We start from the raw sequence: 24,432 nt of genomic DNA, 5'->3' as shown, positions 1-24,432 counted from the left end.
TGTAATTTGGTCTGGGGAATCTGTGGTTACAGCCAGAGTTGCCAGAACAGTACATCTTCAGAAATCTGTCTCCCCTGCCTCCCCACACCCCAAAAAACCCTATTCCATATTCATCACTATAAAACCGTTACCAGCAAACAGGTAGTTTATATCTGGGTTTTTAAGTGCAGGGCACTGTGGCAGACCCTGTTTAATTTGCCCTTACTGGGAGATGTTATTAATAGGCAAGATTTTTCACAGCCAGTAAATTCACAGTGGCATTGACTAAAGCTGTGAGTCTTATTCCTCACCCACCACAATAAGCACTGTTCCTGAACAGAACACACATTTAGAAACTGAATTTAGAACAAAAACATCCAGGATACTTACTAAATCCAACCATTTTATCAGGCACTTTGAATTCTTCTGTTATTACTGTCCTAAAAATAGAGATTCAAATAGTCACTGCAAAGAACAGTTTAGTAGACCACCTTTGTCCTCCCACAAAAGTCAGCCACACAGAGTACAAAGTTTTGTACAGAAAAGTAAACACTTCAGCCATAATCAAAACCATTTGGATTGGAAGTGAGCCCTTGAGGGTCATCTATTTTACCCCCTTCTTTGTGGAAGAAGTGGTTTAGTTATTCCTAAACTCTGATAGATTTTAAATCTACCCTTGATCAGCTCCACATAAGTGGATTCCATACCTCCTTTGTCTGTTCTTGTAAATCTTTTTTCTAAAATGGAACCTCAATTTTCCATGATGCAGCTTAAGACCATTACTTCTTGGTCTGTCCTTACTGCATGAGACTAACTGGCCGCCGACCTCTAATATCCCTTCATGTATTTGTAGACAATTATACCTCCCCTTGGCTAGATTGTCTCTGGAATTAACAGAAGCAGTTCTCAACTGTTCCTCATAGGTCTTAAATTTTCACGAAATGTTTTATCATTTTTATTGCTCTCTGGACACTCCAATTTCCCCATCTTAAAATGTGATGCCAAAAACTAAAGTTTTCCACACGATACTCCTCAAACACAGCCCAATGAATATGGCATTTGCCATTTTTATTAGCACTTGATTCAAGTGAATCTTGATAGACACTTCCCAACTCTTCATACATTGGAAAATGCACAATATCCAATTTGTTTGACACCCTTGAAAGCAATTAAATATCTTTGGAGGAAGCTCAGCATAGGTTTCTAATGAGGCTTCTTGCGAGATCTTATGACACAGTTTGTATTATAACAGCCATAGGAAGAATAAAAATATGAATTTCTAAACTTTTCCCCAGCTGCGCCATAGATAAGTACTTATGACTGAGGACCTAATCCATAACATGATTACCTACTGCAGCATTATATCGTCCCACTCTTACCAGAGTTAGAATATGGGTCGCCCTTACTGTCAGACAGCAGCGTGATGCTACAGTTCGATCCTGTATTATAAAAGGGTCCCCGAGTAAATTAGTGGCGGTGAAAGAGTGCTAGCTGACAGCTTAAAGAATGAGGTCCTCTGTTTGGAAAGGGAACAGGCACAGCAAGGGTCTACCAACTGTTCTATCACACTTCAACCTGGGTGTAATAGTACCACTTCTAAACACTGGGAGCTTGAAAGTATCCATAGCCATTCCTTGCCCTTTCTGCTGAGCCCTTAACAGGGGGATTGGTTATGATGGTAGTGTGCTGCCACCAACATATCTGGAATTTAAGGACTTTGAGCAAGAGGCAACTTCTGAAGTGAAATCACCACCACTCGCTACAGAAACACAAGATCCTAAAAACCAAGCATGACTTAAGACACGAAAGCTTATGCTCAAATAAATTGGTTAGTCTCTAAGATGCCACAAGTACTTCTTTTGTTTTTGCGGATACAGACTAACACGGCTGCTACTCTAAGACTTAAGACAGCATCCTTTAGAGCCACACTATGCCATGCCGGGTAAGAAGTCATCCGAGGGGTCATATTTTACCAGCAAAATGAGAAAAACCTCAATTGCCAGCTTAATACTTCTGATTCCTCTTCCACTGCCAAAAAAGCACGTCATTTTCTTATGCTCAGTCCTACAAAGGTAGATGAAGCCAAATCCAAGCCTTCCTTACAAAAATGTAAGCTCTTTTTTTCAAGTGTGCAGTGTCTCAAAGGGTAGGCAAAAACTGCAGTCTGGAGAAAAAGAGAGCCAATAGTTTTCCACGTTCTCAACCTCTGACTTCCTAGCACTCTAGTACAGATGGTGGATCAATAAACAATTAGAACTGATCAATAAATAATAAAACATAACCCACTGCTTACCTTTGATGTACCAGGGCCCCTAACTGGTTACCTACTGTGGCAGAGAGGAAAAGGAAAAAAAAAAAAAAATCAAAGCATTAGTACGGATAAACTAACTTCATCCCTACAGAAAGAGTTCTTACCATTTCATCAAAAAAAAGAAAGAAAAGCAAAATGGTAATTTAGGTTCAATGGCTGAAATGAATGTGTTATGTGGTAAGAAACAGGAGGGGATTTCTTGATCAACGCAGTCTACAATCCAGTGTCCAGCTGAACACAGGATACGAAATTGATCTGGATCTCCCCATGCTGAGAGTCATGGGAGAAAATCCTGCCAGCCCAAATCCCTGTAAACTTACCTCCCCCGCTTCCCAAATTAAACCCAAATGTAAAGATCAAGCAGATTTTGGTACATATTAAATTTAAAAAAAAAAATCAAAAAGCCAAAGCAGATTTTGAGATTTAGTTTAATCAGAAGCATTAGAGATCACTTGCACATACTTCTCTCTGTATCTCTTATCTGTGCTCCATGGAGCCCACTTAAACGGAGACCTGTTAAAGGAATAGGTCTGTTAAGTAACCTTGTGGCACCCACATTGTATCCTTTTATCACATTTCTACTGAATACACACATTTTAGCCACACTTACATTGTCAGCTGGTGGCTCATCTAGGATTACCCCTCACCTCCTCAACTAACCTCCCCCAACCAGACAATGTTTTTGCTATTCGTTTCAAGCCTCCCCTCCCCCCCCCCCCAGATTAATTTTTTCTCCAGAAGTTACCGTAAAAATATGGTGCAATTACAAACAGGGGCCCACTGCAAAGTAGGAAAACATCCTGCAAAGCTTCCTACAGGACTTCACCTGTAGGAAACATACTAAGAAATGGGCCATTTGCTCCCAACAGCTAGAAGACCATTTTGATTATCTGAACTGTGATAAATATTTTGTTCCAAACTTTTTAGCGATAACTTTCACATTCTTTGATCTGAAATAAGTTGTGACTCAGCTGATGAGAAGAAGAAAACGGATGCACCTCACATTCTTCAAATATAATAAGAGTATTGTTTTGCAGTGCTGTAGCCATGTTGGTGCCAGGATATTAGAGAGACAAGGAGGGTGAGGTAATCTTATTGGACCAGCTTCTGTTGGTGGTGAAGAGAGACTAGCTTTGAGCTTACACAGGGCTCTTCAGGGCCGGGAAAGGTGCTCAAGGCAGGTCTACACTACAAATTTACATCGGTGCTGCTGTGCCGCCATAGTACGTCTGTAGAAGGCACTCTAAGCCAATGGAAGAGAGCTCTCCCACAGGCTTAATAACTCCACCTCCGCGAGAGGGTGTAGCTATGTTGGTGGGAGGTTCTGACAGGGTCGAGGGATGTAAATATTGTTTTAAAAGTTATCCATTTAAACGTTTAAAATTATATTGTTTAAAGGTTACCCGATTAAAGGGAGAGGGGCTTGGGAGCTGCTCCAGCCAGCCAGCATCTGGCCGGCCAGCATGGGGCTCCTGGGGTTGGCGGGCTGGCCAGCCCGGGGTTAACCATTTAGACTAATGCTAACCAGTTGACTAATGCTAACCAATTAAATATTTTACATCCCTAACAGGGTCCCACTGCAAAGTAGGAAAAATATCCCACAAAACGCACTACAAAACTTCACCTGTGTGAAACACATTAAGAAATGGGCCATTTGCTCCTAACAACTAGAAGGACCATTTTGATTACGTTGGTTGTGAGGGGTATTCGTCATCACAGGAGCAGAGAGAAGTGCAGATTTTGCATCTGTTATGGCAGGGTCTGATGCTGCTTTGAGTTGGTATGTCTTGGACTGTGAAGACCTTGCTTCTGATGAGCACCGTGAGGTTGGAGGGTTGTTTGAAGCAACACCCTGTCATAACAGATGCAAAAGTTGCAGACAATTCCACCCTTATGATGACCAATACTCCCACAACATACATTTCAAGATCCATAGGTCCTTCACATGCCTATCATAACATGTGGTATACCTCTGCCAGTGCCCTAAATGCCCCAACAGCAAATACCTGGGTGAAATTAAACAATCACTACGCTCTCAAATGAACTCTCAGGAAAAAAAACGACAAGACAAGACCACCATATAATCAGCAGGCAAACACTTTTCACAGAATGATCACTCCGTATCTGATCTCTCAGGCCTCATTCTCAAAGGAAACCTGCACAACACCTTCAGAAGACTAGCCTGGGAGCTTAAATTCATAACTTTGCTAGACACTACAAGTCATGGACTCAAAGATCCTGGATTTATGGCTCATTACATCAACCTGTGACCTGCTAACCCTCCTTTGTCCTGACTGCAGGGGTGTTAACTGCCCACCTCCCCTTAAAATGATCTTTTGTAACATGTTCCTCCTTGGATTTAGCCGAGACACTGAGTACCTTTCCCAGACCGGAAGACTAGCTCTGTGTAAGCTTAAAAGCTTGTCTTTCACCCACAGAAGCTGGTCCAATAAGAGATATTACCTCACCCACCTTGTCTCTCTAATAGAAAAATGCATAAAATCTGTGAACAAACACACTCTTTAGATAAATAAAATAGGCAGAGTCAATACCTTATTTCTGTTGTGTGTCAATATCTTGATAATGGTCCTGGACAAGATATTGACAGAATATATATATTTTTATTATGCTGTTCAGCTCAGAGGTAAGACAACTGCTGTGTTATTGACCCCTTTAGATTTGCCTTTGCATACGCTCACACTGAATATAAAATGTCCTAATTTAAGAGTTATCAATACTGCAGTAGAAAAGTTGGGTGATGTAATGGGGAATATTTGCTCTTATTGATAAAGATACTACTACCCAGAAGGGCTGAGCAAATAAGATACAAGCTTATTCAGTAAATTCGGAAACATACCATCCTGTTCCCAAGCTGGTTTAAAAATACTCTTACAACAATAATAGGGCAAGAGACATTATTTGTTTTACCACAGCACTAGGGGCCCTAGCCATGGATCACAATTTCACATTATTCCAACAAGGTCGCAGAAAGAGCAGTCCCATTATTGCCAGGGCTGTTTCACATTTCCTTTTAGCATTTTCCCTAACACAATCCGTTTCAGCATCTCTCTTAGCAAACTGGATAGGAATATTAAACAGATTAAGAAACAGAGCTGTACCCCAATAAACCCTTCCACCTGTCCTAAATTTTTACACTGATAATTAAGCATAGCTTCCATTTTGTAACAAGTACTGGTTGGGGAGATACTGTTTTGTTGACAAGCAGAAGAGCTCATTTAAGTCATGAAAATAATGTACTGCACATCTGGAGAGCCTCCCATCCAAAGATTTTGAGCGCATTACAAACAAATTAACCCTTTCAACATGCAGGTAAAGTAGATAGCCTCATTTTACTTAAGGGGAAATGGGGGGCACAAAGGTTAAGGCACCTACATAAAGCCTGTAACAGAGGAGTAGAACCCAGATTTCTTGCCTCCTAGTCCTATATGACTTAAGCACAAGACTTGCCTGCATCTTCCACGTACATGCACTCTCCCTGTTCCCTACCCAAGAACATGAAATGCTGAGAAACTCCATGCCCCCCCCCAAAAAAATTACCCCTCCATGAGAAAATGATTAGCCCATGGTTCCAACAATCTGAAGTTTCATTCTCTCTCAAACATGCCCATTTTGCTCTGAAAGACAGACTAATAGAGAGGCAAGTCTGGGACAGAATGCATGTACTGAAATACCAAAATCTGATGATATATTCTACGCAGAGGGCACCATCTTCCGCTTAATGGCGAGGAAGGGGTTGAACACTGATAGGCCACGTATGTGTTCCCCCTCCCCCTCTTCACATCTATTGAGTACAATTTAACTGTAAGTGCAGTCATTTTACTGCAAATAAGGAGAAAGACTGAATAAAATCAGCCCAATTTCCTGTTAATGGCACCTGCTGGTTGATAACTCTACATCCTGCTTTAGGCTTCACCTTAACTGAATTCTGCCTAACAGATACTCAACACAAATGCAGATTTTTATTTTTTATTTTCCACCCTATAAAACAGTGCAGTGCCTCCCACCAAATTAATGTGCATGGTGGGAATATACAATCTTATGGAAGAAAATATCCCTCACAAGAATAAAACCACAGCAATGCAACACATGCAGAAACTGAGGCATAGAAGGTTGCAAACTATACTTTAGGATTTTGAGAAGTACACACTTACTGAAGAGGGCCAGGAGTGTTTGGAGGATGGGGTGGTTAAAGTGTATTTTTCCCTCAAATACTTCTCCCTCCTCAAGTCTGTCACTAGTTTTCTCCCTAATGAAGCCTTAAAGAACTTCAACCGGAGGGGAGGTCTGCCGTTCTTCCACTCCTTAAGTTACAATTCCTTTGAAGTGCTCATTACTATAAATGAAACATTTGCATCTTTAAGGGATCATTGAAATGAGGGGAGAGAAGATTGGGTTTGGGTTCCGATTCTGCCACAGAACCTTCTGACTCTTGGTCTCAGTTCCCCATCTGCAAGACAGGGATAATACGTCCTCTCTTTCACCCATTGTTCTAGTCTATTTTGATTGGAAGTTCTGAGACAAGGATCTTCTCCTATTATGTGTATGTACAGCACTTAAATGGGGCCATGATCTTGGTTGAGATCTATAGGCACTACTCTAACACAAATAATGTGAAACATTAGATCTGCTTTGCCACTTGAAGTCACTATAAACATTTTGGGGGTGGGGAGATGTCTCTAGGATTCTTCCCTATCTCCTCCTGCCAACGCTCTTTACCCCAGAACAGCAGCAGTCCTCTATCTGAAGGCTGAGCACCAGTTCTAAATCCTATGTCACTAAAGAATACAAGACAATTCCTCAAAGGCCTGACTGGACTTAAAATGGACATGACAAAGTTCAGGGTCTGATCTTCAATTTCTGAGACTCAATATGCTGCAGCTACTAGACAAGCTCCCCTCTTCCTTTGAAAGAGCAACTTTTTTTTTTTTAAATTGTTTGGTGCTGTAAAATGGTTAAATTGCGCCATTAGCTAAAAATATTCTGGCAGTACAACAGTAGCAGCCAATAGAATATGGGGACTGAGTCATGAGAGCTGGATTCTATTTTCAACTGCATGCAAACAAGAGCAAGACATTATATCTAAGCAACTCAGGCCCTGTCTACACAGTGTGGCAACACACAACAGAGGAGTGTAAACTGTAGAGCACTTAAAGTGTTGCACTCTAACTACCCTGTATAGGCCCTGCTGATATGCTCTAAAAGGCACCTAATGCACGTTGATGTAGTCCTGTTTGACACAGCACTATATGTTAACATGCATGAAGAATCTTTTAGCACATGTCAGCAGGGTCTACATTTTAGAGCACTCTACGATTTATACCCCCTCCTGTGCACATTCCTCATCACTAAAATGGGGATAATCCACCTTTGCAAAGCGCTTCAAGATCTATGAACACGGGTGCTATATAAGTGCCACATAAAATTAAACAGAAGTTAGAGTGAGTGTTCGTGCCAATAAAGCCAGTTTTGCCGAACTGTGCTACCAGTTCTCAGTTAGACCCCCACCCTGTCCAAGCCCTGTGTGTGAAGAAAAGCATGCACATTTTAGAGTACTTCCCAGAGAAAGGAAATAATGAAACTGAAAATCCTCTGTTTCAGGCTCCATTTCAGATCCACAGCCTAGGTTAGTGCAGCCAATTTTAGTAGCTCTAAACTGTAGATTAAGGTTATTTAAAAAAAAAGGAGGGGGGGGATTTATGCACTGTTTTCCAATACTATGACAAATCTCTTCTCCCAGGAAAGGCTATAAAAGCAACAGAACTTATGACCAATGCACTGCCACCATTTGTCTCAGAGACAATTTCATAATCTTACATCACTCAGCAGTGCTGGCAGCCATTTACAGAACTGTACAGGTATGAGTTAAGATTTCCTAGACCCTGGCAGTTCATTCCCACATTCCGCTATTGGAAAATTGGATTCACAGAATATGCAAGAGTATTAAGAAAGAAGAAAAAAAGAGAACAATGCCTGAGCCAGGCTATTTTTTACTACTGGATTTGTTTTGACACTTACCAGCAGGGTTTAACCAACCCCCCCAAAATCCAACGCATGTTTATGGAAGTGATCTGAAAAGTCCCTTTGTGGTGATGTTTCCAAACTGTGGTCCATGGACCACTGGTGCTGTGCTGAAAAACTGGCTAGTCACATAGTACAAGCTGTCCCTGTTTCCAGCTACTGATTATTAAAAATATAACATACTTTCCCAATATTACTTTTCCATAGACATGATCACTGAAGAGATCTCAGGGATATTATGCAGTTGTAGATGGGAAGGAATGTGGTCCACAGGTGTCATAGTAGGGAGCGAGCTGGGCATTTATAAACATCTGTAAATCATGGGCTACCAAAAAATTGAGAACCTCTGCCTTAAATGTCTCTATTTAAAATTCAGGGGGAGTTCTGTGAAGAGGCTTACTAGACTGGGACCCTAGTTTGCTGCAGTAATACCCTCTTTAAGTGTAGGATGAAAAGACTGTATTTACTGGGATAATCATATTTCTGTTTAAGATTTACTTACTACTACAAGAAAAACCTAAGATTATTAACACTGAAAGAATAAATATATTTCCTCTCCCCCTTCCATCCCTACAAGTTTGATGACTTAGTGAATTTCACAGCTTTTGCATGTGGTCACTTATTTTTTATCCCTGCACTGTCAGTCAATTTTCCTTTTGTTTGCATGGTCTTACAAAGCAGAATTTTTTTTAACAACGACATTTTGACTGTAAAAATCACAAAGATATACAAGGGGTCAAGGACAAGTAAAGTACATGCAACTTTATGAAAGCTAGAGACCAGATTTCAAGTACAGCATCCCAATAAACTACAGAGTAATATCAGTATTTCTATCCACTGTATGTAGACAAAGTCTATGTGTACAAAATCCACCACAGAGTACAGCGCCTCTAAAAGGTTCTGCTGGGAAACCAAACAATGCCTGCTATAGGGAAGCATCTATTTGAATGAGGAACTTTCGATGAAATTGAAAGGAACTGTAAGGAATTAGCAAGCTCATTACAGAAGCTGAATTTATGCTGCCGAGGTTATTTAACAGCACTTAACCAAATTTTGGAGATGTTCATGATTTGCCAGTAAGACTTCACTGTGGGCTTAAATTTACAAGTACAAAGTCTGACTACATAAAATTATATTTGTATATATGTATTAAAGGGCTGTCATGCAATTAAAAAAATTAATCGCGATTAATCGCACTGTTAACCAATAACAATACCATTATTTAAATATTTTTGGGTGTTTTCTACATTTTCAAATATATCCATTTCAGTTATGACAGAATACAAAGTGTACAGTGCTCACTAAATTTTTGATTACAAATATTAACACTGTAAAAAACAAAAGAAATAATATTTTTCAATTCACATAGTACAAGTACTGTAGTGCAATTTCTTTATCATGAAAGTTAAACTTACAAATGTAGAATTATGTATAAAAAGTAACTGCATTCAAAAATAAAACAAAGTCCACTCAGTCCTACTTCTTGTTCAGCCAACTGCTCAGACAAACAAGTTTGTTTACATTTATGGGAGATAATGCTGCCCGCTTCTTATTTACAAGCTCACCTGAAGGCAAGAACAGGTGTTCGCAAGGCACTTGTGTAACAGGCATTGCAAGGTATTTATGTGCCAGATATGCTAAACATTCGTATATCCCCTCACGCTTCAACCACCACTCCAGAGGACATGTGTCCATGCTGATGGGTTCTGCTTGATAACTATCCAAAGCAGTGCAGACAGACCCATGTTCATTTTCATCATCTGAATGGGTGCCACCAGCAGAAGACTGATTTTCTTTTTTGGTGGTTTGGGTTCTATAGTTTCTGTATCCGAGTGTCGATCTTTTAAGACTTCGGAAAGCATGCTGCACACCTTGTCCCTCTCAGATTTTGGAAGGCACTTCAGATTCCTGAACCTTGGGTCAAGTCCTGTAGCTATCTTTAGAAGTTTTGCATTGGTACCTTCTTTGCATTTTTGTCAAATCTGCAGTGAAAGATTTCTTATAAGGAACACCATCTGCTGGGTCATCATCAGAGACTGTTATAACATGAAATGTGGCAGAATGTCGGTAAAACAGCAGGATTCAACTCTCCCCAAGCAATTCAGTCACAAATTTAACTAACTGATTTTTTTTAATGAGAGTCATCAGCATGGAAGCATGTCCTCTGGAATGGTGGCTGAAGCATGAAGGGACATACAGATGTTTAGCATATCTGGCACATAAATACCTTGCAATGCCTGCTACACAAGTGCCTTGCGAACACCTGTTCTCACTTTCAGGTGACATTGTAAATAAGAAACGGGCAACATTATCTCCCATAAATGTAAATAAACTTGTTTATCCGAGCAATTAGCTGAACAAGAAGTAGGACTGAGTAGACTTGTAGGCTCTAAAGTTTGACGTTTTATTTTTGAATGCAGTTATTTTTTGTACATAATTCTACATTTGTAAGTTTAACTTTCATGCTAAAGAGATCGCACTACAGTACTTATACTATTTGAACTGAAAAATACTATCTTGTTTTACAGTGTAAATATGTAATCAAAAATAAAGTGAGCACTGTACACTTTGTATTTTGTGTTGTAACTGAAATCAATATGTTTGAAAATGTAGAAAAACATCCAAAAATATTTAATAAATGTCAATTGGTATTTATGGTTTAAAATGAAATTCATTTTTTTAATTAATCGCATGAGTTAACTGAGATTAATCCACAGCCCTAATATAGATGACATTCTAAAAGTGGTTTGGTCATTTGTGTATTAAGAATTCATATAGAACCAAATACATCTGTATCAGATGCTATTTTTCACTTTTCAATTCAGATTTAGATTTTGATAAATGCAAAAACTGCCATACGGGACCAAATCAGTGAGCCATCTAGTCAAGTATCCAGTCTGACAGTAGCCACTTCAAGATGCTGAAAGGAGGTACAAGAACCCCAACAAAATCTTGGCAATGGTTAGGTTGCTGGTGTGATGAGACCACTGCCTACCATACCTGTATTGGCTCATTGTACTCCCCTGTCTGTATTCATCTGTTGTCTCTTGTTCTATAGTTAGACTATAAACTCTTTGGGGTAGGGACTGTCTTTGTTCTGTATCCGTACAGCACCAAACATAATGGGGTCTTGGTCCATGACTGGGGCTCCTAGGTGCTAAGTATCATACAAATACATAATAACGTAATAGGCAGTTTTCAACTATCTGTCCCATGAAAAGTTTTTTTCTAACCCCCAGTAGTCAGAGGTCAGCTTAGGTCCTGAAGTGAGAAGGTATACCTAAAGTTTTCCCTTTAAATCTTTACTAAAGCTAGATGTTCTTGCTATCCATACTTAAGTTTTTGGCAGTGAATTCTATGGGCTCATTATATGAGCACAGTATTCCGGGGTGGCCACATTATTGGTTTATAGAATAGGATAATGTTTAGTATTATTCTCCATCCCACTCCTTAGACATCCTAACACTGTTTTCTTTTTTGACCATCGCTGCACACTAAGCAGAGATCTTCACTGAGCTGTCCATAAGGATGCCCAGCTTTTCCTCAGTTGTTACAGTTGATTTAGAACGGAATCAGATGTACGAGTAATTAAAATTATTCCTTCCAATGTGCAATACTTTGCACACTTAAACAAGTATGGAAATTTTTCAAGATGCTCTCTCTTTAGTTTATAGTTCTGGGATAACATGTTCCAATGAAAAGCTCCCTCACTCCTACCCAATTGCTATCTGGTTTGCTTTCTTTCTAAAATGGAGCACTTTCATAGATCTCACCTCCATCATGATCAGGACTACTGGGATGTTAAGAAGTGAGGGAGGAATATCTGAGGCTTTACCTCCTACACTCACAAGAGACCAACATCTTTTCCACTTCTGAAGTACCCACCACCAATGAAAGATTGCTTCAGCCGAGACCATCACCAGATGCTGGATATGGAACAGCCAGCGTCCCAATCTACCATTTTGAAGCATTCGATTACTGCTATGCTTAGAAGATGTTAAGTGGCAAGTATTATTTTGCTTGAATTATGGACAGGCTCCAGGCTTTTCAACAAGACTGAAATTTGTTTTCAGAAGCCTATCAGAAACATCCTCACTCATGTAGACACCGCCATGTTGTTGGGGAACTGTTCCTGCTTCATAATTATTGAAGTGACTATCAGTTTTGATCTAGTTACATGAAAAGTATGAATTAAAAATATTTAATCTGAACCTGACATAATTGAGCTCAGTTTTGCATAATATCTTGTTATTTAACAATGCATGCAACAACAAGTTAAAATCAAAGGTAGGATACTTTAATAAAAGGCATGGCAAAAAAGTGCCAGAGGGAAATTTCTTACTTGCCAAATACAGACTAGGTGATTGTGCAACATGCAGGAATTTCCAGTCCAGAGACTGATAAAGTGTGTGCCCCATGGTAGAGAGGGATTCATTCTTCTCTTTTCCCCTCCCCAATGCAACTGGTCTGTTAATTTCTTCATTCTAAGGGCATAAATACATGCCACAATCTTACTTTGGCAGATTAGTGAAGCAAGTAAACATGCAGAATTTATTACTACTATACAACTGATATTTACTTAAGGGTAAGAAGATTAAAGTCAGGTTTGTTTTCACAAACTTTATAAGCTTCATAACTTCATAAGCTTTTTTATACAATCATCCCTCACACTTAAACGTAGTAAGCTTGACAATTCATTGCCATTTCCAATTCAGAGAAGCTAAATGCAAGGAGGACAATGCTGCTGTAGAGAAGCTAAATGAATTTTGTGCATTGGTCTTCACTGTAGAGGATGTGAGGGAGATTCCCACACTTAAGCCATTCTTTGTAGGTGACAAATCTAAGGAACTGTCCCAGATTGAGGTGGTTTTGGAACACATTGATAAACTAAACAATAAGTCATCAGGACCAGATGGTATTCACCCAAGAGTTCTGAAGGAACTCAAATGTGAAACTGCAGAACTGGGGTATGTAACCTATTGCTTAAAATCAACCTTTGTATCCGACGACTGGAGGATACCTAATTTTTTTTTTTTTTTTTTTTTAAAAAGGCTCCATGGGCGATCCGAGCAACTACGAGCAGGTAAGTAACTTCAGAACTAGACAAATTGGTTGAAACTTTAGTAAAGAACAAAATCATCAGATATATACATAAACACAATATGTTGGCAAAGAGTCAACAGCTTTTGTAAAGGGAAATTATACCTGACCAACCTATTAGAATTATTTGAGGTGGTCAACAAGTATATGGACAAGGGTGATTCAGTTTATATAGTGTACTTGAACTTTCAGAAAGCCTTTGACAAGGTCCCACACCTAAGGCTCTTAAGCAAAGTAAGTAGTCATGGGATAAGAGGGAAAGTCCTCTCATGGATCAGTAACTGGATAAGAGATAGGAAACAAAGGGTAGGAATCAATGGTCAGTTTTCACAATGGAGAGACGAAAATAGTGGGGTCCCCCAACGATCTGTACTGAGACCTGTTCTGTTCAACATATTCATAAGTGAGCTGGAAATGAGGGTGAACAGTGAGGTGGCAAAATTTGCACAATTCAGAATTACTCAAGATAGTTAAATCCAAGCTGAGAGCGAAAAGTTAAAGGGTTCTCACACAACTGCATGACTGGACAACAAAATGGCAGATGAAATTCAAGGCTGATAAGTGCAAAGCAATGCATAAAAAATAAACCCAAACATACATACAAAATGATGGGTTCTAAATTAGTTGTTACGACTCCAGAAAGAGTTCTTGGATATTTCTCTGAAAACATCTCCTTAATGTGGAGTGGCAGTCAAAAAAGCTAACAATGTTAGAATCCATTAGGAAAATGATAAATACGACAGAAAATATCACAATGCCACTATATAAATCCATGGTATGACACATCTTGAATTCTGCATGCAGTTCTGGTTGCCCATCTCTAAAAAGTTTAGAATTGGAAAAGGTACAGAGAAGGGCAACAAAAATGATTAGGAGGATAGATTAAAAAGACCGGGATTGCTCATTTTAGAAAAGACTAAGGGGTAATACGATACAGGCCTATAAAATTGTGAATGCTGTGGAGAAAGTGAATAGGGAAGTGTTATTTACCCCTTCACATAACACCAGAACCAAACATAAGAAAGTACTACTTCACACAACGCAGTCAATCAGGTGATGTTTTGAAGGCCAAAAGTATAACTGGGTTCAAAAAAGAAATATATAAGTTCATGGTGAACAGATCCATTAAAGGCTATTAGCCAAGATGGTCAGGGATGCAATTTCATAACCGTATATTCCTAAGCCTCTGACTGCCAGAAGCTGGGACTGGACAACCTGGGATGGATCACTGCATCTATTCATTCCCTCTCAAGCATCTGGAAGTGGCCACTGTCAGAAGACAAGATATTGGGCTAGATGGACCATTGGTCTGACCCAGTATGGCTGTTCTTACTTTCACTGCAGTCAGTAAAATATTTTTCAACTCTCACTGGAAGAATGTTAGGCCTTAACACTGAGCACTGTAGTGAGCATAATTCTGGAATGGAGGAAAACTCCAGGAACACCCTCATTAGAGATGTATGCCCATAATCAGACATTTGTTTTTGTTGAATTTCAGAGGAAATGAAGCACGGAACCACTGGAAAGGAAAGAGGGGCTATTACAGCTCTAACTGGATCAAAATGAAGTGCTAAGCACTTATGATCTAGTCAAACACAAAAGATTTGGTTAATCTAGTAAGGCAACTAGTAACACTCTGAAGAGGCCCATTTTGGTTACGAAAGAGCATCAGGTTTGAACAGTTCACTGATTAAGTTGGTAACACAGTTTTGCCATACAGAAGACGGAGAATTAGAACAGGCTTCTCGCTCTCATAGCAGGGCATTGGAAGCACAGAAAAAATTATGCTTTAGCCCAGATGGAAGGTGGCTGGTCTCACAGGAACACTCCAACAACTGTCTGTGTGTGCGGGGGGGGGGGAGGAGGGAGGGAGGGGTTATATGGGTGCACAAGAGGAAATATCCCACTGAACTGAATAGGAAGCAAATGGTAGGTCTCCTTTTGGACACTGAGGGCTGATATTGGAGGAAGGAGTATCTGACAGCTGAGACGACAGCAGGCCAGGAACTTCTCTCCCATGCCCCAGAATGATTCCTCAGAAGGAAGAGACAGTCCACCCATCTTATCAGCACCTTGTCACATCCATTTCCCAAGGCAATTGAGAATTAGCAGAGAGGAGGGGTATTTTTCCTTCCATAGGTGAAACCCTAAGATGAGACTGTTTGCCTGCCTGCCTGCCTCCCTCCCTCGTGCTGCTCTGGTGTTGCCCTACATTAGAGCATTACCCCAATCACAAAAAAATCCAGTGACTGAAAGTTCATCTACATTTAAAGAGAGAAAGTTACGGTTATATGCAAAATTTCAAAGTCTGAACAGTACATTTGTGGAAAAGAATCACCCGGCAAGGGTACCTTTGTCAGGCAAAAAACCGGAACTATAAGTACTAGTTTTCTAATCTGGTGAGGAAAAGGAGACCAAAGCTCCTTTGATACAACTGCTGCAACAAGGAAGTGAGAGCTTTTTGATGCTGTAAGGCAGCAGGTAATAAAACACACTGTTCCAAGAGCAGTGCACAACTGATGACACAGATTCGTATGGATACACGCATCCATTCTGACTTCTGTAGCACCAGAAACGCAGCAAAAATTTACAAAAGTCAAACTACCAGCCAGGAAAACATTTTTAGCAATTCACAAGGATATTTTAAATAATGGAATATTAATATAAAATAAGGATCAGACAAGGTGGTCTATCTAGTCTAGTATTTTGACTCAAACCATGGCCACCACCAGATGCACTGGAGAAAGGGTTAAGAAATACTGTGATGGATAAATATGGAATAACCTTCCAACTAGGAAATAAGAAATAGCCCCATCAGTTTCCTCTTTTAAGTCTCTCTATAAAACTTGTGCTGAGATGCCTACCTAATCAGCTGTCATGCTGTGACTGCTGCTTGTTACACTTGTTATAATCATCTCACAGCTACCGTGTGCTATCACCTACCTGCCGTTTACAGTTTTATATGTAGACTGTAAGCAATTTCAGGAAGGAACTGTCTTTTTGTTATGTGTACATAGTCCCTAACACAATGATACCTCATTTACAATTCAAATGTTAAATAATTATATTACTTAGCTAAATCTCTCTAAAAACCAGTAAGTTGATAATATTCCTTGTAGAATGTATAGTTTTGAAAATACGGTTGAAAATATGAGTGTTGTACTATCTGAGCAAAACTAAACAGCACAGGAATTCTTGTGTACAATCTCAACACACAAAATTATCCACTAAGTCATCTCGGCTATTCCTACTACAAATGCGAAACTGATCCTCTATTTCCATGTCCACAAATAAACATTCCTGAATGCTATATCTGAAATACCTATTGTCAAAAAATGGCCAGCTTACCTCCATCATCCAGGGGTCTTTTTTGTACTCCATAACCATAGACAGAGGGGTCCACCAGCGGCGCAGTATTATTCAAGTGAGGAATATCTCCAATTTTAGCAGCAATCTGTTGAAGCAGATTTTGTTTAAAAATTAGCGTATGTGAAATGTCAGCCATAGCAACTAAATTCTTTGGTCCTTGCTGTCTACTAGAGCACTTTCTCCTGTTACTGTTTTGTCTTTTTAGCTACTAAAATCAGGGCTTTCATGGCGCAAAGATGAAAAAAACTGTAATTTACTTCACAAGTTAACTGTTTCTGCTTACTTCTGATATTCCTATTTCAATACATTTTCCTTTGCCCAGCGTTGTTTCCTGTACCATGTCATAGGCATTTATTTAAATATCAGATGTTATTAGTAGAGGAAGGACAGTCCAATAGTTAGGGTGCTAGCCTGGGATTCAGCAGCCCAATTCCCTGCTCTGCAACAGACTCCCTGTGTGATGTCAAGTAAGTCACTTGTCTGTCTGCCTCATTTCCTCGTCTGTAAAATGGGGATAGTAGCACGTCTTAATTCACAGGGGTGTTGCAAGGATAACTACACTAAAGACTGTGAGGTGTGCAGATACCATAGCAATGGAGGCCAGATAAGTAACTAAAATAAATGTAGGGATACCAAGAAACTACACTCATTTTTTTAAGAGGGATTTTTGTTAATAAGAGCAGCATAAAGTATATGAAATGATGCTTCATGCAAAACCTGATGAATGTTCAGAAAAGTGTCTTATTCTATATTGTTCCCCTCATTCTTTTCCAAGGAAAAATATTTCGACAGGCTCTGTATCAGGAGTTTGATGGAGGATTTAGTTCAGAAGAATAAAAGTAGCAGAAAATCATTTCCACACAATCAGTTCTGATATCAGATTACTACTAATTGGGATTTCAGTAGAGAATAAGCAATAGCAACAAAATAATATCTTTTTACACAGACATTCTTCATAATGAAGGGAAAAGAGATGGAAATATATAACCAAAGGTGTTTCTAAAATGTAGCTTTCCTTGCAACAACTGACACATATCTACAAGGGTTCAAGCTGTTGACACTACCAACTGCTGCAGAGGAAAAGCCGGCTGTCCAAAATTCAGGACCTGCAGTAAGTAAAGTAGAAAGCTCTTTGTAACATGGATTTCTATTACACTAGGACACTGCTTTTCACTTCACTCTTTTTTTTTTTTTAAAAGAGTAAAAAACATTGTTTGTGCTACTTATAGTGAATAAAAATGGCCTTCGGTTGTCTTCAGTCTGCCCCCTTCCTTTAAAAATAAATTATATATATGTATACATATAAATATAAAAACAGTATCAGTACACAGGTTCCAAAAGAAGTTCTCGATTTCCCTCTTTTCCCTATCATATTTTTGCAATCTCGACAGGGTGCACTTGCATGTACAACTGGAAATTAACAGGGGCAGCTGAAACCCAAGTTGCATCTTTTCTAGAACCCACTGAAGAGGAAGGGGTGGTCAGTCTGAGGCGATCTAGTTTCTTTTTAATATATGGAATAATGCAGCTCCACAAAATGCTGCAATTACAGAACAACTCAGGTGTGGTTTATTTGTGTCACCCAAAACCACTGGTTTCATGTAAATACAATTTTAGGGGTCACATTAATATGTACTGTCCACCTCCCCAAACACATGCAGTGTCTCAGGTGCCTGCTTATGTAAACTGTCATATTCTATACCATGACATGTTTCTGGCCCTCCTCCCATCTGCTATCCCTCGCTTGGTTGCTTTATTAAAGCTATTTACATTTCAAATACCACTTCAATACTGAAAAATAAAGATAAACAGCCGTTTTTGGAAGCTACTAACAGCTCCTATGTAATAATTTATAATCCACAGATCTGCAATAGACTGGGTCTGCGAGCCCTAACATATTGTGACAGGTTACTGATCATATGTTTTAACAGGTTCATTGAGAACAGTCTCCCATTTTAACAGTTATTTTGTTAAAAAAGTCCTCCCACCCCCTCAATTTCCACAACTGAATTTATACTTTAAATAGTTCATTTGGTCCAAATCCTGCCCTTGGCTACACCTGTGCTGTTTCCCAACTACCCTGCTAAGAGTCAAAAATATACAATTAGGGCAGAATTTGGCCCACAGAAACTAGACTAAAATTCAAAGTCAGCATTTTCACAATGCACAATTATTTCAAGCTGGTCAAGGCTTATGAATATTTTAAAGATATATTTTTAAAGACCGCTGTTGGATTATACAGGGACCACTGACCAATTCCTTACCACAGGAGGAAAAAAAATAATCAAAAACTACAATGTAAAGTTAGCAAACATTTAGAATAGATGCAGCAGTTACATTATGTTTTAATGTCTCTTGTTTAAGTTACAATAGGAGCCTCATTTATTACTACAGGTTCTGCAGGAAGATAAATGAGGCATTCTGAAGCTAGGAAATTAACAAAAGCATGCAGCCCTAGCCCTTATCTGACTGGATGACCTTGAGTAATGTACTGCTAGCTACTGCTTTCACCCCTCTAGACGTCATTCTCCATTCCCCCTATATAAAAGCCTTTATTCAGTTTAATTCTAAAGTGTGTTGTAGAAACATCACTAAAGCAGAAATTATTTCTGGGATTTGGCTGGCCAGTCAAAACCTGAGCTACACATTTGCAGAGGTACAGTCATGGAAAAAAGTGATAGTTGTACGTGCTTTACTATTTACAATGAAGATAAAAAATAAAACTATTTCTTTAAATTGAAGTATTCCTAGTAGTTCGGGAGGCATGTGACCTGGTACCTTTTAGACTTCTGTCCATTTATACCTCTGGTGCATCCTTCTTTTACAATATCGTTTAAAGATTTAAAATCCATTCATGTGCGGAAGATGAAAGTTTCGAAGGCAAGTGTGATAGGACCTAAACCATCAACTTCTACAGAATTTAGTCTAAGTTTCTAGACTATGGCTACAAAAAGAATCTTTCAGATCTTAATACAATATAACTCAATGAAGTATTATCGCCCTGAGTCTTCAAACAGCTCCAGTGCCTCCGCTGCTGCTCATGTTTGTCAAGCAGAATACTGAAGGTAACGTGACTTGCGTCAGTTTCTCAACTGCTATCTAGAACCCTGTGAGGAGTGGTGAAACTGTCCAGAACCATGTAAGTTTTGTTTTGCCTTAACTGGGAAAACCAGCTGCAGCAGCAAAGACCAGCTATTAATTTATTTGAAGAAAATCTAAGAGATGAGGGGGAGGGGGGAAAAGGCCAGGGAGATGTAGAGTAGCTGATACCTTCCTCCCCCTTCCCCACCCCTAGGAGTCCAAAAAAGGCACAAAGAGGCAGAGAAGTATCTCCCTTCCAAAGGAGTGGTTGGAGTGTTCTTCCTGTCCCTTTTTTTTTTTTTTTTTTTAATTAAAAAAGGAGACCTACAAGGTAGAGCCTGATATGAAAGATGGAGTTTACACATAGGGTCCTGATGGGACCATGATAAAAATCCCAGCACCTAAGGTTGGCAGAACAAGGGCTTACCAGCCATTACCCATCACATCACATCAACGACCGACGGGGCCGCTAACTTTGTCTTTTGTATCTTCCTCTAGATAGTCAATTTAAACCTCTGGCTAGTAAGTATCCGGCTAATTTCTCAAATTTAGATTTTTTATGATGCAAATCACTTCACTGCAAGAGTGCCATGTGCATGTGGAGAGGGGACTAGCACCATACAAAGAAAAATAATTTATTACATGGTGAGACTGTTAAGGAGGGGAGGGGAATGAATCACCAGGAAGTTACATTCCTTAAAGGATACAAATGTTCTAACTCTCAAAAGCAATTGAATTCCAAATTACAGTATCAGCAGCCTCACTATGTGAGCTGGCTACTGCATATGTCAGCTAATCCACGAATCTGAGATTCCCTATGGAAGGCGGGGAGAACATGTGTCTCAAAGCGTCAGCATACATTTAGAGATTTTTTTGTTTTGTAGGTTTGTGTCAGAAATTTGACACTATTACTATAAAAAAAGGGTTCACCTAGGACAATCCAATAAAACAAGACAACTCATGAAAGGTCCTACAGACTTCTGTGGTTGCCAGCTCATTTCACAATGTCTAAGCATGCAGTTACTGTGTCTGATCATCCTGTAGATCTACTGACCTGAATATTTAGTTGCCCACAATACTGATGGTTCAACCCAGATTTACAATACTATAACCCATATGAGAAGTGAAAGTGGACCTCCAGCACATTTAGATTAACAGTCCTATATGCAGCTTTAGCTCAAAATTGATTCAAAACCACAAGAGGGGGTATTTACATCAATAACCCAGGGGCCAAAGCAGAGCTGCAGCAGTTCTAGGGTTTGCATGATTTTTTTTAAGCGAACAGAGTTCATAAAAAGGTACCATATTGCTGAAATCCCCCCACCCCCCAATGACACCTACCTACAGAAGAGGTATGCCATGGACAAGTACAGTGCAAACTTTCCTAATTTCAGCCAAAATCTTAGTCACCATCTCTAGGGACAAGACAGCAGAATCAGTCTCTACACTCCATTCAACAAGAATGCCAGAGGTGTGAAGAGGTGATAGTTGGATCTGTAAGGCACACAACTGCCCACTAGGAAGTGAACCAAGACCACCTCATTTCATATTGGTCACTGTGACAAGGATTTAGTCACATCACAGCAAGGCATGAGCCAAACTACTTGTACTCAGTTAGTGAGCTTGATCTTAAGTTCTATTTTTTGCCCAGAATCAACAACTCTCCCTCCCCCAAAGAATACTGAACAAAGCTGTCAAGCCAGGCAGCGTACAACCATCTTACAGAATAGCAGATCAGTGACTCAACTACCAAATCTTGGGGGAGCCCACATTTATCAGACACATTTATTTTCATTGATAAAGGCCTGTAAAGCGTCCTGTTCCTAGGACACTTCATTGGAAGCAGACGGCTTTGAAGACTTTCAAAGCTTTCACTAGAGTAACTCAGTACATTCTGGGCCTAGGGATATCAATTTATTCATTCCCCTATTAAATGTAAAGAAAAGCCAATTTACAATTAAAGAGGGCCCCGATTACGGTACAGTTTAATGCTCCATTTTCTCTGTGTATGAGCGTGTGGAACAATCCTACCATAACCCACAAATCTGACAGAGCAGCCATATTAGCATAGATAAGCGATCAACTTTCACTAATATACACAGGTCAATACAGTCACAGAAATTCCTCCTTCACGTTTAACTCGTTATTGATCCAGTGAATGGTGCATTTCAGTATGAATTCAGTATGTTTCCAATGCAGTACTCCGTTTACTTTCAAAAAGCCACAAATGATCAGCAAATAATGGAAATTTTTCTTCTACCTGAGCAGGCTGTCCAAGATAAAGTCCATCCATTACTTAAGAAAAGGCAGAAAACATTCTCAAATACTCAAAATGAATTTCTGCAGCTGGAGGCCTTCAGTAAGAGGTCCAGATTATGACATGTGTCTACGATATTTCCCAGTACAACAGCCTCTAAAGGTTAACGATCTGATGCTAACAGGAAGACACAGACATCAACATGCAGTCAAGTCAACACAGCTGTAGTAGCTACTGAAAAATCTGATTTGCCTTGTCTGGGTCACTGCAGAAGAGAGTTACCTATTGCATATTGTAAAACATTACAAAGATGTGATGCTTTGGATCAATAGCTGAAAAGCAGTAAGTTGCAGATGTGTGTCTTTCCGAAAAAAGTAGATGATGTGCTACCTAGAACAGCCAGTGTCTTTGCACAAGTCTCTGAAGACTAGGTAAAAATCAGTATTCGCTACCATATTGGTTTATGACGGAGCTGTACAAAGTGGTGAGCCCTTTCGCTTCGTTAGAACAATAGGTCAAAAGGTTTCATGATCCAACTTATTTCTCCAGGAGCTTCTCAGTTAAAGAATAGAATACAAGTATCTGGGCAACAGAGATCTTTTCCCCCACCACCCCAGCAAAACTGGAAAGGGACAGTAAGACCATACAGAATCTTCAAGACTTGCTTCTAGTAGTTAGCCACGTTATGTCCTGTTGGAATGTAAATAACCACAATGAACAAGTTCCATTTAACACCTGCGATAAATATGGAACAAGAAAAATGATGAATACACAGGAATGAATTTTGCACATCTAGCAAAACCCACAAGGCAGTGGTCTCCTGTCTCTGAGATCACTTTTCATAAACTTGCACATTGCTAAGGAGCACCATAATTTCTCAGGTTTCAGAGTAGCAGCCGTGTTAGTCTGTATTCACAAAAAGAAAAGGAATACTTGTGACACCTTAGAGACTAACAAATTTATTTGAGCAAAAGCTTTCGTGAGCTCCATTTCTCAGACATCCTAGATTTTATGCAGAAAAGTTGTTTGGATTTCCCTAACCCTCTCCACCCATCTTTGAATATTTTTGTTTTAGAATCACAGAAGTTACACTTTTCCACCTCTTCTGGGATGGATGCTAACCCCTAATGATAAATACAGTATTTTCCCTATATTATAGTTTAAATTGACTTATCTAGACTAGTCTTAAGTATCCTTTTTTAAGGAACAAAAGAAGGGTGAAAGCTTATTTCTATTAACTTTGCCAAGGAAAATGTTGCAGGTTAGTATTTCTTTATGAAACAGCCACTTTTTCTGTGTCAGAAGCCCAACCACTGAACTGCAAAGTAACCATATCTCCCAAAAGCCCACAGAACCTGCACCTCCAGCTGTCTGACCTCCTTCAACCTTGCATCCCTATAAACCCCTTAGGGGTCTATTCCCCCCCCGCACCCAACACTTCCTAAATCTTACAGCGGGGAGGCGTTTTCACAAGTACTCTGGCCTCCTGGGTGATGAAAGGCGCTGCACAGACACAAGGTCCGGGCATTATTTTTCAGAGAGAAAGTTGGGCAGGTGGTGAACAAGGCCTGGGAGAGCCACGAGACTGGTCTCCCCAGCTCCCCACAACCTCTGCCCCAGCGCTCCCTGCCCATCCAGGGTGCGCCTAGGGCGCCGGCCCATGCCATCCCCCTCCCACCCCGCCCCTCGCAGGCCTCGCTCCAGCCCCCCGGGGTCCTTCCCCAGAAGGAGGCGCAAGCCCCTGCGCCCCACGCGCAGGCCGCTCCACCCTCTGCCCCACTCGCCACCTGGCCGGGCCGCCCCGCTCCCTCTCGCGCCCCGAGGCCTAGCAGCGGCTCCGAGGCCTGCTCCTGTGCCCGGGCTCCGTTACCTGGCGGACCCGGTGCAAAGCGTCGGCGAAGCCCTCGGATTTAATCCCCACTGGAGCCGCGCTCTGCCCCTGCGCCAGCTCCGCCATTACACGCGCCAGCCACCCCCACCACTACCGCCACCGCCGCCGCTCCGTCCTGCCTGCCTCTTTCCGCCGCCTGGGCACCCGTACCCGGAAAAGGAAAGGCCCCAAACTTCCGCCGGAAGCAGAGGGGGAAGGGGACCTCAAGCCCAGCAGATAGGGGGCTCTCCCAATGACGTCAGCAACCCGCCAGAACGAGGCTGCTTCCGGCGCGTGCAGGCCTTGCTCGGGGGCGGTGCTTCTCGTGCGCTGGGGGCTGGCTGGCTCCACATGGCTCCCTAGGGGGAGAGGGGTGGGGAGGCGTGGACCGAGGCCCGCACTAACCCCATCCTCTGCAGAGCCGCT

The 24,432-nt window shown here is 40.6% G+C and overlaps 1 protein-coding gene across 11 annotated transcripts in view; it reads right to left on the bottom strand.

The window, feature by feature from the left end:
• FUBP3 (far upstream element binding protein 3) overlaps positions 1 to 24,144 on the bottom strand; it is a 56,113-nt gene extending 31,969 nt beyond the window's left edge. For 4 of the 11 annotated variants that reach the window (XM_048823371.2, XM_048823383.2, XM_048823382.2 and 1 more), the window contains exons 1-5: positions 24,007 to 24,144; positions 16,778 to 16,883; positions 2,753 to 2,803; positions 2,273 to 2,306; positions 370 to 419 (exon numbers count right to left, since the gene is read on the bottom strand). In XM_048823371.2, the coding sequence (XP_048679328.1) occupies positions 370 to 419; positions 2,273 to 2,306; positions 2,753 to 2,803; positions 16,778 to 16,883; positions 24,007 to 24,093 (328 nt within the window). In that variant the 5' untranslated portion in view covers positions 24,094 to 24,144. Of the gene's footprint in view, positions 1 to 369; positions 420 to 2,272; positions 2,307 to 2,752; positions 2,804 to 12,671; positions 12,814 to 16,777; positions 16,884 to 24,006 lie in introns of those variants that run through there. The other 7 variants (XM_048823378.2, XM_048823384.2, XM_048823372.2 and 4 more) reach the window with 6 other exon arrangements.
• Between the last annotated feature and the right edge of the window lie 288 nt (positions 24,145 to 24,432).

This window comes from Caretta caretta, chromosome 16 (genome assembly GCF_965140235.1).
Source record: "Caretta caretta isolate rCarCar2 chromosome 16, rCarCar1.hap1, whole genome shotgun sequence".
NCBI lineage: Eukaryota > Metazoa > Chordata > Testudines > Cheloniidae > Caretta > Caretta caretta.
The sequence above is the reverse complement of the archived record's forward strand: the minus strand, read 5'-3'. Positions and strand labels throughout refer to the sequence as shown.